The sequence below is a fragment of the Anopheles bellator genome, chromosome 1 (genome assembly GCF_943735745.2).
Source record: "Anopheles bellator chromosome 1, idAnoBellAS_SP24_06.2, whole genome shotgun sequence".
In the NCBI taxonomy this organism is placed as follows: Eukaryota; Metazoa; Arthropoda; class Insecta; order Diptera; family Culicidae; genus Anopheles; species Anopheles bellator.
In genome coordinates, this window is record NC_071285.1 from 1,817,864 (window position 1) to 1,832,617 (window position 14,754).

Sequence of the window (14,754 nt, forward strand, 5' to 3'; positions counted from 1 at the left end):
ACCATATTAATTTAAGCCAGCGGGGCGGCAATATTAATCAGGGTACGTTTTCTCACGCTCGGCGTCTCGACTATTGATTAAATCATCCACCCGTTCGAAAAATCAAGCAAAATTACCTTATCTTCCGTCGTCGTGAATTGTTGTGGCCATCTCTAGCTGGGTGAGCCACTGTCAAACGTCAGCTGTGGGGACAAACGATGCGTAACATAATGTTTTTGACATTACAGATCAATGCCAAACACGTATATGTTTTGGCCGTGGCCTCGTATGGCCTCCCAGTAATAAGGCCATCCACGAACGGGTTGCGCCCGCGCCCGCCAGTCTGTTGAAGTGCTCCGTCCGGGTTAGAGATTTCCTTGTGCAGTATTATCGTAACCATGGCTAGCAGGGACCGTAGTTTCGCATCGTCCTGCAGCAGCAGCGCCAGCTACTACAGCGAGTTTGGACCACCGTACGCGGACCTGCCGATGGAGGTAAGAGAGCCCCATTAGATGCTAAAATGTTTTTCGAGGCTGGTCACGAGACCAATACGCACCACACGTCCGGTCCGTGAATGACGATAGACGATGTGGGAGTCCGTCTGGGAGTTTAATCGCTGCGTAAGCAATTTCATCCTGATAACGATGTCGGCTCGGCAAACCAGCTGCGGTGAAAAAATAGAAGCTCTTCAAATGGTGACAACAATTCTCTTTCTGCGTTGTTGTGACTGTTTTTTTTTCAGCTGCGATAGTAAAGGGTGAACGACATCGGGGGGGGCGTTGCTATCTAAGTACCTGCCTAATCGGGGAGATTTAAGTATATGGCGTATAATTTTAAGTGATTCATCGCTTGGAAATGAGTTCCTGAACTAAACGACGAGAGCAGTCGGCTCACAAATAAGCATTCTTGCGATAGTTCCACTGTCCGTTTGTTGCAGAAACAAAGAAGGCAGAGAGCAATTTGATAGCTAATCGCAACTGCCACTGGGTCACTCTGATCCAAGGAAAAAGAAAGAATCATTGCGCAACGCATAGAGAGTAATCGCAGAATCGGGTAATTTAATTTGATAGCTAATCGCAATAGGGGCTTTGTGTCACGCAGTTCCAATGAAACGGAACCGAAAAATCATTCTTCCGTTTTTACCAATCATTCACAGACATCGATAAACCAGATTTTGTCCGCCATTGGCACCGCTATTAATAGATGTCACATTTACTTCTTTTCTCGTAGATCCTAGTAAAGATATTCACCTACCTCAGTGCATCCGATCGGTGTGTAGCTGGCCAAACCTGCCAGCGGTGGCTTGAGGCAACCCAGCACACTGGCTTGCGGGATCGACTTTGGCTTATGCTGCGCCGAATCCCGTTCGATGCCAACAGTTCGCCCGTTTCCGATTTGCTGCGGAGCTGTCGCTCCTTCCCGAATGTCGGCCTCTCGGAAGTGGACGTTGAGCGAGTGGGGGATTTTTTCCAACACTTCGGACCCGCGATCCGACGCCTTGAGCTGGGTTCGTGCGAAATCCAGGAACGCGATCTGTACGCCATTTTACGCTCGCTGCCAGCGCTCCGCTCACTGACAATCCGGTCGTGTCGCGATCTGTTCATGTGCGTGCGGCTGTTCGAAGACCCTGCCGAACGGGCGGAGCTTTCCAAGACCCTCGCCGGTGTTACGGAGTTACGGCTCACCCACAACCAATACCTGTCCGATGCGATCCTCCACCGGATGTGCGAAATTATGCCCTCCCTAGCCGTGCTCGACCTGTCGGGGTGTCACATTTCGTTCCACAAGGGCCTCTATCGGAAGTTCTACCCGGGCAGCGGCAGCAATGGGACGGAACCGTCGGAGAGTGTGCTTACGTTCCACTACATTTCACGGCTCATCGATGAGCGAAAGCGAACCCTACGGGCACTGAACTTTAGTGAAACACTGATCGACGATGGGGCGCTCGAGGTGCTGGCCGCGATGCAACCGGAACTGCAACTCCAGCGGCTCGAGTTGAACCGTTGCGAGCAGCTTTCATACCGTGGGCTGCAAACGCTGTTGCGTGTGCAGACCGCAACCCTAACGGAACTGGACCTAACCAAAGCTTACCGCATGACGGACAGCTGTCTGTGGCAGATTTGCAACGAGCTGACGGGCTTACGAGTCTTGCGTCTGCGCGGGTGTCGTGCCATCAGCAATCAGGGTGCCCGGGAGTTGGTCCACCTGCAGGCGCTGGAAGTGTTGGACGTTTCGTACTGCGAGGAAATCACCGGCGAAGGTTTACTGGTTGGCTTGGCTTCCCGGCCGCGCCCCAATTTGCGCGAGCTACACATCCGGGCACTCAACCTCTGCGAGCGTACAATCATTGCGTTAACCGAGAATCTGCCCCAGCTGAACGTGCTCGATGTGGGCTTCTGTCTCGACTCCGTGTCCGATCTGTGTCTGCAGCACATCTTCCGCAATCTCGTGCATCTCACGCGGCTCGATCTGGAGAATTGTCGTAAAGTTACGGACGATGCCATGACCGGGCTCGGATTAGGACCGTTGTTGCGTCAGCAGGAGCTGAAAAGCAAGCCGTCGCCGGACGTCGCTGACGGTGCCGAGTCTCCGGAGGCTGATCAAAACAATGAACCAGCGGAGTTGATCGTGGTGGATGTACCGATCGCGCCACCGATGCGCATATCGATCCGGAGCCGAGCCGAGCAGCAAATTGTCGAGGAAGCGGAACGTAAACAGCGCCTGATGGCCGTCATTAACCGCCGGTCCCAAACGGCCATCGATGAACTGCGTGCGCGCGCTGATGACGATGAAGCAAATGGATACTCGATCGGCAGGCTTCAACAACTGCGGGTCCTCAATCTCGCCTGCTGCAATCAACTGACGGACGTCTCGTTGCTATGCAACTTTCGCCTGGTCGAGCTGCAGCAACTTTCGCTCGCCCAGTGTCAGCAGATTTCGTTCGACGGCATCCGGGTGCTTGTTCGCAACTGCCCGTCGATCGAGCAACTCGATCTTAGCGAGTGCCACAGCCTGAACGATCGCGCCGTGGAACAGATCACGGTCCACCTGAAGCGTCTGCGAACGCTCAGCCTACGCCGATGCTATCAGCTGACTGATTTCACCCTCGACTACATTGCGCTACACGCCCGTCAGCTGAGGATGATCGACGTCCGCGGGTGTAAACATATGTGCGATGATCCGGGCATGAGGCTCGTCAACCTGCCACTGTTGACTACGATATTGCCCGGAAGACAGGACGATTGTTGTAGTGTGACCAACTTCGGGGGCAGATTGTCGGGAGCACTTTCGCTGGGCATTGGACGACCGACGGCGCGGCCTGCGCCTCCTCCACCGCGAATGCCGGTGTTTATTTAACAGGCGCACGGTGCTGTTGGGATTGTTGCTGCTCTTTGATGCCGCCTTTCTCTTGCTGATGGTTACACTGGCGGGACCGTAGAACGCGCCGACCACGTGTGTAAGAAATCAAACAGATTAATAACGTATGTCCTTTAAAATGTTATGTAATTGAACCACTTACGCGCTGTTAAACAAAAGCCACCCCCGAGCATCGTTGGAGTTCGCTTATTTGGGCCGATTGAGCCGATAAATGAGGTGCTACAAACGATGGAGAAAAATGCAAACACTTGATAAGTGGTTTTGGAGCAACAAATGATAAGGACTAGTCGGTGCCATGCTCATAAAAGTTAATCGTAAATGACGGACGAGAGATATCATCAAAAGCAATAAAAGCGCGCGTCATACGCTGGAAATGACTTTACAGAATTTTGGGCAAGAAGCAAGGGCGATTTATATGATAATTAATTTATGTATTCAATTGTGCTTCAGCATTAAATTGTTATTTAGTATTTTCGACTAGATATATAACTCACCAACCAAATATTTAAATAAAATATAAATCTACCCAAAAAATGTGCTACCATACAGTTTAAGGCTATGTTTAAGGAAACGAAAGCAACTTACCATCAAGAACCGGAATGTCAAGTAACCGCTCAATGTTCAGACCTTCTTTGAAGCTATCACTTTGGGAATTAACCTATTTAAATCCGAACCTCATCCGATGGAAGCCGATCGATTGATTGATGATTACGCTACAAAATCACCGCTGAACGATCATTTGTTGTAATATTATCACCACAAACAGTAAAAACTTTGTTGAATAACTCGTCACAGTGATTTTCAGAAATTATTAGGCGCCCATTTGTTTTATTAATATGACTAATTATCTACAGCATCATCGATCGCTTTCCGAACGTTGTTTTGGTTTGTTGCTTTGTAAATAATTGATTTTTTGTGTTTAAATTTTTTTCCCCGGGAACTATCGTTCTTGCTATTAGAAAAGAAACAACACCTATTTACAATCAGTCCGAGCCGGGCTGACGGTCAACCGAAGAGCAGAACAACCGAAGAGCAGAACAACCGAAGAGCAGCGTTCGTGAAACGTAAAGCAAATGTAAAGGTTCTTGAAAAAGGAAACACTCGTTGCATTCACACTGGGCATAAAAATGGGGATTGGAACACGAAAAAAGCACACAAATTAACGGAATTACACACTGTACAGTAATAAAACATAAATAATAACTGAATGGTCCATGGCACTAAGGGAGGAATTTAAAAACACGATCAAACATTGAATAGAAATACACCGCGTCTCGCGATTGAGGAGTTACTTAACAAACAACGAAATAATAATAACCACGCGTGTGCTCGCGGACACTAGCTCCCTGATGCGCCGAGGGCACACCGGGAGTGTATCGTACGGCCGGGGGATCGACTGCGCTTGCTGCACACGATTGGCATCACGGATTGGCGTGTCCCCGGGAAATGCAGCTTGCAGCTGGGACTAGAGCATCATCTAACCGTACTCCGACTGTATCGTGAGCGAGAACTCTCCCTTCGAGTGGATGAACGTCCCGTGGTACCAGAGGCGCGTATCGACCAGCAACGCATCGCCGGGTTCCACGTAGAAGCTAAAACTGCGGCAAACCGCATCACACTCGGGCGTCGGGGCCAGGATCCAGCTTTTGTTGCCCCGCAGTTGCGCCTGCCACATTAACCGTGGGATGTAGTCAATCTATCAGAGTGGACAGAGACGGGAGAGAGACGGTGAGTGCGATTAATCATAGAGAATCCTTAAAGGTTTCGGTGCTCTGCTTACGTGCATCACGGCACCCTGCTCGTAGCCGAGAAACACAAAGTCCGTGTTCGGCATTTCGGCATCGTCCGGCAGGAAGTGTGGCTTTGGGTAGAGCCTTCGTAGTTCCCGCAGTACCGCCGGGTTGCAGTTGCTCCACCCGACGTACCACGGTTGCTGGCCGGCACGAAACTCGGCCCGATCGTCCGACATCCGGAACACGTCGCGCAGTGTTTGGAAGTTAGATTTGAAGTGCAAGAATTGACAATCCTCGTGCAGACTGTCGAGTGCGGCCGGGTGCCGCAGGTACAGGTCCTTCAGGAAGGTAAAGTTCAGCAGCCGCACCGCTGGCCAATGCGAAACGGCTCGCTTGATGATGATGGGCCGCGAGGAGTACGCGTACGGTTGGAACTCGTCGCGCGTCAAATTCGGCAGTATGATTGGCCGATCGACGCCACGACAAAAGTCGCAGTTCGAGACTGGGCGCGTCGCTTCCCAGATCAGATAGTTGTTTGGCACGATGCAGCGCATACCGAGGGCTAGCTCGAGAAATCCGGCCAAAAAGGGAGTCACGACGAACAGGGCCACTACGAACAGCGCGCTGTAGACGATCGGTAGCGTCCCATCGGTCGGTGGAAAGAAGCGGGGCGCCCGGAACCCAATCGACTTTTTGAACGCTTCCTCCAGCTCGCGCTCCGTAATTCCCCGGTTCGTCCTGAGCGCAGCATTACTAAGCAAAGTAAGCTTTTGCAGCAGTATCTGATCGCACAGCTTCACGCGATCCATTGCTCCTGCAATGGGTGGCGGGAAGGTTGTTTGGCCGACCTTGACCCGTGGCAGTAGGCCGTGCGATGGAAGATTTCGATACGCGCACGGGTTGGTGTGCTTATTGCTTTCTTTGGTGGGGAAGAAGTGGCCTAAAACCTACGACGGGGGCGAAACACTTGAAACCGTGCCATGGTGGCGTTTGTTTTCACTTTTTCACACGTCGGCTTAGAGACACGGCGGACGAGCATCAAGCATTCACTCGCGTGCGACCACTAGGCGCTGTTTGTTCGATAAATCCACAGGCAACGGGCCATTCCGGGCGCGTTTGGTGGCCACTTTCCCGTTTCCCGTTTGGAGCAAGGAGTGACTTTTTTCTTTGACAGAAAAACACGCAATTCGCAAAAGCACAAACTGACAGCTGACAGATCACCGCACTACAAGCTGCCCGAATTCGAGCAAGGCGTGCACTGCTCGACTGCGCACCACCATAGGGAGGCAGTTTAAAATTACCGTTAATGCATTGTCGGTAGCATAAGCGATCAAGTCGTCCAAATTGTGCAAAATACGTCTGTTCCTTGATAAAAAATAATACAATAAAATTATTTGTTACGTTGGTTTCGGATTCCCGCCGACGATGGAACAGTATCAAGAGTGGCCAGGTGGCGGCTTGTTTTTACATAATTTTTCTTTATTCCATTATAGCCATTCCTAGCGCGCCAGAGACGGGCTCTTGCGTATCGTGTATCGAATGTGTGTAATGTGTGTTTACGTTTAGTCTTAGTTATGCGTTCAATGATCAAGATTATTTATTATCAGATTGGTTTTTCTATTTCTTAACCGTTCAAGAATGACCAACTACACTCGGGGGACCAACCACACAGCGCGAGATATTGAGACCTGAATTTCCATTCAGAGAGGGGCGCTCGTGCTCTCCTTGAACACATGAACGCTAGCTCATCCACTTAGTAGTAATAATAATAGATGAGGGAGCTTTACAGCTAAAATACAGATAGTTTCATAATATATTTGAATTCCATTGTTTTTTTGTTTAAGTTTCATTCACTTTCTAACAGACTGGGTAAGTTGTGGGGGAAACGCCAGTTATTTTACTCTCGCTCTTTCTCTAAACGTGTCAATCAATTGTGATCATTGCTTTCTGACACTTCTTCTGATCCGATCCGATCCGATCTGATCTGATCCGATCCTTGCACGTTCTGCGCTTCTGCTAACATTCAAAGGCCCTTTCAGCCACTCAGCCCGCGCCTTCGGCCAATGTGTAATTAATAACTAGTTTTATAAGCTGCATTATTCAGTGTTTTTTTTGGAGATTTCCCCTTTCAATCCTTTTCCCAACCCAAAACTCATGAGAAGTACATTCATTCATGCAATATCATTCATCACTGGACGCCTTTGTTATAATGTCCCAATCCTAATTAATATTTTCGCTTTCACCAGAACAATATTTGCCCTGCGCCATGCTCTCGAATGTACCAAAGTTTTGTTTGGCTGTTCAAATAGATTGAGATTTTCCGTTTTGCTTACCATCTGTAATAGTAGTGCGCGGCAACAGGCGCTTCATCTGCGGAACCAACCATTCTAATAACTGCGCGGTATGGGTTGATAGTAATAGTGTAGAGGATAAGGTTTTCTTATTCATACGCAATCATTTCGGACTGCAGTTTTACTTCTTCCACAATGATTATTTCCGATTGCTCCTTCAGCGTTTCTTTTCCGTTCACACAACACCAACCTAGGAAGAGACCCTTGGGGCCCCGCTTTCCCACTAAACGAACACAAAGCAAGTGTCTTCGCCTTCGGCATGGAAGGCGAATTTCTAGACCACTTTAAATATTTACACTCTTCTTGTGTTACACTTTTCGCGTTTACCTACACCTTCAACGACACCAGAGTACCCGGCGCCGTCACACGCTACTACTACCCACGGCTGTACGTGCGGACCAACATCGTCGAGTGGCGCTGAGGCTGTTCGTCCTGCGTGTGGGAGTAGTAGTGTGGCTGCGCTTGATGATGCTGATAGCGACGACCTCGGTGAGGCTGCTGCACCGTCGGTGGCACATCCTGGCGTGACTCGCAAGCCTGCCGATGGGTGGCTGAAGAAGACGAAGAGGAAACGGAAGATGTCGAGGATGCGTCGGCGGCCCCTTTACCGTGCCCACCACCTGCCATTAGAAGGACAACGACAACATACAACAACAGAATGCGAAACCGGGTAAGTCTTTGCATCGATTTTGTAATCCGTTCACTAATCCTTAAATCCAACGAGCAGAATATAAATATGTTCGTTTCAAAACACCTTACAGTAGGTGGGTGCCCTTGGCCATTGATGGCTGGATGAACCTCACACCGCACGAAAAACGCTCTCGAAAACGGGGGTCTGGTTTTGTGTAGTGCCAACAAAACATCAGATCATTCTACCCCGTGGTCGAGCGACAACATGGAGTCTCTCTCGCTTGAGCTGCTATACAAACTCAGTTTTTTGTTCACTTTCTACAAGCTTATGCTAAAACAGCTAGGGCCAATATTTACATACTCCGCTCTTTCGCTCTCTTTCCGCCCCTTTATACGATTTTTAGTTTTAAATCAATCTTCTACTAGTTGCTATAACTATAACAGTCTTATATTCTGTACAGAGGAGTATTTTTCTTCCATTCGCGTTGTCACTTTGCCACTGTAAACTAGTCAAATACGTTTACGAAATGGGTAGCCCTCCTGAACACGGTACTCAAAAAACGGGGTGCCAACAACTCTCTCAGATCCTGCCGGTGGTGAGGCATTCGAAAGTTAAACGAGGGGAATTTTATCGGACACTCAACAGCTAGGAATCCATTGACCGATGGCTCTGTACGTCCCACGGGAGAAGGCTGACACACTCTGAACTAACGCTGAACTAACACCGCGCGACACGCCTAGGTTAAGGAAAATGATCCTAGGAAAGAGAGAAAAGTAATACAAAAACAAGGAGATAAAAGGAGGTCAATTCTACGCGAAAGGTGGTCGCGAAAATGAGAAACAAACAATTCGCTAAAACATCGGCTAATTATTGGAAATAGGTTTAACATTGTCTACCGTTGAGGAGGCATTCTTTTCCCTTTCGCTCAAATATCGTGTGCGTGCGTTCTTACCTTTCGATTCATTCCGTCGGCGAACGTTGGATATCGTTGACTTATGCTCAGGGCCACCGTTTTGTGTGGCACCTTTCGTTTTGCGCTTGCCGCGTGTGCAAATCGGCGAATAATCGACATCGCGTGTATCGTCGTCTTCGTCACCCAAGAAGTCATCCTCCGGCAAGGTAGCAAGCCGTTTTCTGACAGGCTGATGATGGTGATCCGTCTCCCGACCACCGTAGCAGTAATGATGATGATGGTCGTCCTGATTCTGTTGCTGCTGAAGCGTCGAAGCCGACACCGAGGACGAGCGTGAGGACGAGTTCGTCGTCGAACGATTGCTGTGCTGCGAGTTCGAGCGACTCCATCCATTACGGCTACCGTTACTGCTGAGCGATGTTGCCGCTTCGGATTTGCCTCTTCGCCGCACGGAAGAACGGTGACTGCTGCTGTCGCGGGAAGCGTTGGCCGTCCGACGGGCGCGTCGGCGGGAGACCGAGGAAGACGAAAACGACGATGACGTGGACGAAGAGGACATTGTGCCTGATGCCATTGACGATGAAGACTCCACCGAATGGTGACTGCTGCGCGAGGTGTCATCGTCCACACCGGACTCGTCTAGGCAATCATCCTCTTCAGCCCCCCGATGATGCTGCGATCCATCCTCCGCCATACGACCACCCGCGGACAGGGCCGCCGATTCACGGCGCTTTTTGTTCCGCATCGCAGCCTTCCGTTTGCGCTGTAGATTGTCCTGGTAATCGTTGCCCCGATCCGTCGGTCGGATCCGTTCCCGGAGACCCGATTTGCGCCGTTTCACGTACTGATACTTCCCAGAGCGATCCGCCTGCATTTCGCGGTTCGCACCACCGCCTATCGGATTGGCCGGAGCCGTATCGTGCGAGGAGTCATCAACATCGCCATCGTAGTACACTTTGTTACTATTGTTGTTGTTATGATGCTGATCTTCGTTCACAGTTCGATGCACCTTGCGCGATTTACTTTTATCACGACGACCGCATCCCGTGCCATACCTAGTGGCTTCCGGTTCCGCCCTATCGGTTCCATCGGTTCCGACATGGAAGTTGTGACTGGATTGCAGGTTTCTCAGGTTAGCGTGTTTCGATCGCTTTCGAACGTCGATCATAGCGACTGATGGTTCCGGATGTTGTTCGATCACTCTCTTTCGCGAACCTCCGTTCGGCTTGTGACCACCCTTGCTACGCCGCATGCCATTCTTGGCTATCATTCCCTTGCGACGTGAAGGCTCGATTACTTCTTCCTCGTCACTTTCGTACGTGCTCTCTTGATCGTTAAAATCACTGTCCTGCTCTTCCTCGTCGTCTTCGTCGTCCTCTTCGCCTTCTTCCTGATCACTATCTTGCTCATCTTCTTCCTCTGCCCCCTCCTCCTCACAGCCTCCATCGTTGATAAAGTCACTATCGGTGTCCTCTGTTTTGTGTCCTTTACGATGGGAAGATCCTTTGGACGAGTGATACTCGTAACACTCCTCGTCCGGTTCTTCCAACTCTTCCGCCTCTTCGTCACCTTCCTGTTCTTCTTCTGCGTCTTCATCCAGCTCGGCGTTATCTTCCGAGACGTCGTCCTCCACGTCACTTTCCTCCTCTTCTTTTTCGTCTTGCCCATTCATCTGATCCACCTCCGTCGATTCCGCTCTCTTTCGTCTTCTTTCCTCCTCGATATCATGAAACAGCTGCGATTGCCGTTTGCGCAGAATGTCCATCATCGGCTTCGTGTAGCCCTTGATGTAGTCCTCACTTTCTGCGTACTCCAACGCACCCACACTGTGGCCGGTCCGTAGTTTGCGCTCCTCCTGCTCCTGTATTGCGTACGTCGGTTTGCCCTTGTACCGCCGGACCGTTTCCTCTTGCATCTGCTCCGCCCGTTCAAACTCCTTCTCGACGCGATCGCGCGCGATCTGATCGGCGTCGGTGGCGAAGATTTCTTCACAGCTAAACTTTTTCTCCGCCCGTTTGCGGGTTCCTATCGGTGTTGACTGCGTGTGCGAAAGTGTGCCACCGTTCACCAAAACCCCCGCAGCCACCACTTCCTCGGTAGCTCCATTCGCTCCGGGAGTTGCAACGCCGCCGCCTCCGGACGTCATTCCACCGACCAGCAGCAAATTTCGGACGTCACTACGCTTCGAGCGCAGATTTTTTGACGTCGCCTTACTGTGTGGCGTACTTTCGCGGTACGGAAACAGGGCACCGCCCAGCTTCATGAGCGATTTGACGTGATTGATTTTGTTCGTAATTTCGGCTTCATCCTGTGCAGTCAGAGAGACACTCCCGCATTCAATCGCTTCCAAGTCCAGCCGGAGCGGCTGGTGGCGCGTTGGCACCGGTCCGCCAAGCCGTTTCATCTCCTTCACAAACAGTGCCCGGCAGTGCTGATAGTCAGGGCGCGCGTCGTACGTCAACTGATTAACATACGCTAGGAACTCGCCTAAATACGCGGGACAGTCTTCGCCGTAGATGAGACGCAACATTTCACGCACATCCGTCATAAAGTACTCCTTCATGCGGTGCACTTGCTCCGGCTGGTTGAGCAATTTTTCGTCCTTCCACGGCAAAAAGCCGCGACTCCAGTACACCAGATTGTACCCGAGGCACTCGAGGTCGCTGCGGCGCACGTGAGCTCCCATGTGTGCGTCGCGCGAAGTGAACTCGAGCGTTCCATCGTGCGCCCGGCGCTGATCCATGCAGAACGGCCGGTGCTGACCTCCCGAGTTCATAAACTTTGACGCCAGCCCAAAGTCGATTAGGTGGATTCGATCATGAGCCGGTGTTGGGGAGGAAAGTCGTAACGGTGGTGCCGCGGTATGCGAGTGACCGGCATTACCTGCGGTCGCCGCCGCTGCTGCTGCTGCGGCTGCTGCCGCTCGGCTCTGCTGCTTGTGATGGTACATCTCGTTCCAGTGAGCCTCTTCTGTCGCTGCCTTAAGCTCCTCGTAGCCGTTCGCCGTTCGGCGCGGTGAGATCGAGTAGGTGTACGATACGTCCGGATTCTTCCTACGACGACCTCGGCCACGTCGTGCGGAGCTGCGTACGGCAGCGCCATTAGTGCGATCCTCGTCGTCGCTCAAATCGCGATACGTGACCGTTTTCAGTGGACGAAGCGTGCGCGAACGACCACCACACATCTCGATGTGATGATCTTGCGGAACGTGGTGATACAGCGAGCCACCACCATTTTGCAATCCACTTTCTCCCGACACCTTTGCAAAGTCTGTTTCATCGTGGAACAGTTGTTTGCCACCTTGTGCTCCGAGTTTCCCAGCTACTAACCCCGAACCATGGAGCCAGTGATCACCGTTCTTTGTCGCCTTGCTGCTGCTAGCGCTAACAACCGTGCCAATCATTAAGTTTTCCGCCTTAATGTCGGAGTGCACGTAACCTTGATCGTGTAAATGCTCCAGCACGTCCAGTATCTGACAGGCGATCACCGGGATGCTCTTCGGATCGACGCGCTTGTTCTTGATGATTGAGTGCAGATCACGGCTGTAGCGCTTCAAGATGAGAAACCGGTACCGTTGGTTCTTGAACAGGTGTGAACCGGAGGCAATGTACTCTGGCATTCCGGGCGGGATTTGACAGGACTCTGAAATGCACAAGAGGATGTTTAGTTTCTTTTTTTCATAGAAACGATTGCTCATGAAACAACATATCAATAAAAATGCACCATCAATAGAATGTTTATCAACGATAACCATCATGGTGTGAGTGCAACCATTGGCAGCGAAGCATTTAAACTGCTCGAAACCACACAGCCGGTAGACAGCTCGACTAGACGCGCCGCAAGGCAGAGCTGTTTACAAACAGCTGTTCCACTTGACATACATTTTTCCAACGGCCGCTAGATTGTTTACATCAAGAATGGCGAGCTGAGTTCAATAGAAACTATGAATAACACATACAAACAATGCAACACAATACGTTGTTGCTAGACGTAAAACGATACGGATGATTGGTCTCGGAATTTCCTTGACAATTAATTAGTAATGCGACAATTCAAGGGCACAAAAGCTATGGTCGTATTATCACTTCGCGTGAAGGGGCTTGTTTGCGACTATTTTATGTAGGACTTTCAATGGAGGGACCCTACTTACAAACGTAAACAAACCCATCCGGAACGTGACGAAAATGAAAAGAACACCAGAGCGAAAGTATGGAATTTCAAACGTTACAGCGCATGGGGAAACAAAACTCAAACCTTCCTCAACTTACCGGAGCGTTTGGCCGTGTTCAGCAGACAATGAATTTCGACAAACAGTGGCCCGTTCGAGTGGGGCTCAATCTTGACCACATACTCCGCGTTCTCGCTCGTGACCGGCTGTTCGATGTTATCCGAGGCGAGAAATATTTCACCGAAACTACCCTTGCCTGTGGAAGAGCGGCGCAAAACAGTATGCGCGGGTCAGTAGTGTAAGTTGTACCCCCGCCAGGGCGCAGTTCCGTCAGAAGCTTACCGATCGGTTTGCCGATGCGCCATTGCTTAAGCGTCAAATCCATCAACAGCGTACCGTCGACAAACTCTTTACTGAGCGTAAACTCACTCGCACTGAGGTTCGGAGAGTATGGTGCCGGAGTGACCGGTGGTGCTGCGACAGGAACGGCCGCTTGCTGCGTAACTGGTGCCACCGTCGCTGCCGTGGCATGTTTCGCACGCTTCGGTGGTGTTTCAAACTGTGGCAAACGATCTGCGTCCACAATGGCGGCTGCTGCGTTCCGTTTACCCATCTTCGGCAATCCGTCGACTGCGACGTTCCCGGGGTTTCTTTTGTCGAACAAACGCACTACTACCACACGATGCTGCTTCTTCTTTGGTGGTGGACAGCGTCACCCGATGCCCAACCGTTACCCACAACAGGCGTTCAGCGTTCAAAATCATAAAACACGCGTACACCGCTGGCCACTGGCCGTCACGAATTGGTATTAATTCACTCATTCACTCATTTTGTATTACCTTTAAAACTATTTTCCGGTGGCGTTTGCTAAAACGAGGAGATAATAAGGTTAAAAACGGGTTTTCACATTTCCGGCAAGAACTGTGCGGCTGTTCCTTTGATGCGGCGGCTAAAACCTCATCGATTATTATTTATATTGGCCACTTCCCGCAGCCCTTTGTGTGCGTGCGAACTATTTGACGTCTGCCGTACACGCAGTGCCGAATTGGGATAAGGCAAGAACATAAACGGGCGACGTAGCATCAGAACACAAGCGCAGGAACAGGCTTTCACTTCACGACGCAAGAACGGAGAAAAAACTGGCTCGAACTGGTTTTTTCACGCTCTTCGCCCAGCGACAGTGTCGGTCGGTTGGGCTGCTGTTTTCGTCGGTTTTGTTATGCACCTTTTCGTCAACGCGGTGCGTATCTGCTCGAATTCAGGAGCTCTGCTTTAACGGGGAAACTCCCCGAAGGAAGATGGGATGAGTTCCACCTGAAAAGCTGAAAACCACTCGCCGTATTCTTGGACCGTCGCCGGGTATCGCGCAACATGTGAGCATTGATCGCGATTTCTTTTCCATGCCAATAAAATGATTGAAGTATTGCAAAGCGTAGACCGGGATTTCATGTTCGATTTTCCTTCGATCGTAGCAATCACGTAAGAAAACGGGCTGTCGTTGACATGCATCATATCACCACTACACATGCACACTTCTCACGGCCTTTGGAAGTTGGATGCGTAAGCAGGTGAATGAAACGATTTTTCTCTTGTTTCAAAAG

General features: G+C 50.6%; 3 protein-coding genes across 3 annotated transcripts; 1 reads left to right on the top strand and 2 right to left on the bottom strand.

Moving 5' to 3' along the window:
* The first annotated feature begins 371 nt into the window (after window positions 1–371).
* On the top strand, window positions 372–3,847 carry LOC131214952 (F-box and leucine-rich repeat protein 13-like). Its single transcript, XM_058209304.1, has 2 exons — window positions 372–473; window positions 1,210–3,847. The coding sequence occupies exons 1-2, from the start codon at window positions 378–380 to the stop codon at window positions 3,334–3,336; spliced, it is 2,223 nt and encodes a 740-aa protein (XP_058065287.1). The 5' UTR covers window positions 372–377; the 3' UTR covers window positions 3,337–3,847.
* Window positions 3,848–4,385: 538 nt separating this feature from the next.
* On the bottom strand, window positions 4,386–6,239 carry LOC131214924 (uncharacterized). Its single transcript, XM_058209269.1, has 2 exons — window positions 5,138–6,239; window positions 4,386–5,053 (listed from the first exon to the last, which is right to left on the bottom strand). The coding sequence occupies exons 1-2, from the start codon at window positions 5,897–5,899 to the stop codon at window positions 4,835–4,837; spliced, it is 981 nt and encodes a 326-aa protein (XP_058065252.1). The 5' UTR covers window positions 5,900–6,239; the 3' UTR covers window positions 4,386–4,834.
* An 840-nt stretch (window positions 6,240–7,079) lies between these two features.
* LOC131206493 (uncharacterized) lies at window positions 7,080–13,766 on the bottom strand. The gene is made up of 5 exons (XM_058199061.1): window positions 13,496–13,766; window positions 13,254–13,409; window positions 11,934–12,627; window positions 9,025–11,855; window positions 7,080–8,061 (listed from the first exon to the last, which is right to left on the bottom strand). Exons 1-5 carry the CDS (start codon window positions 13,764–13,766, stop codon window positions 7,817–7,819), a joined length of 4,197 nt encoding a protein of 1,398 aa, XP_058055044.1. The 3' UTR covers window positions 7,080–7,816.
* Window positions 13,767–14,754: the final 988 nt, after the last annotated feature.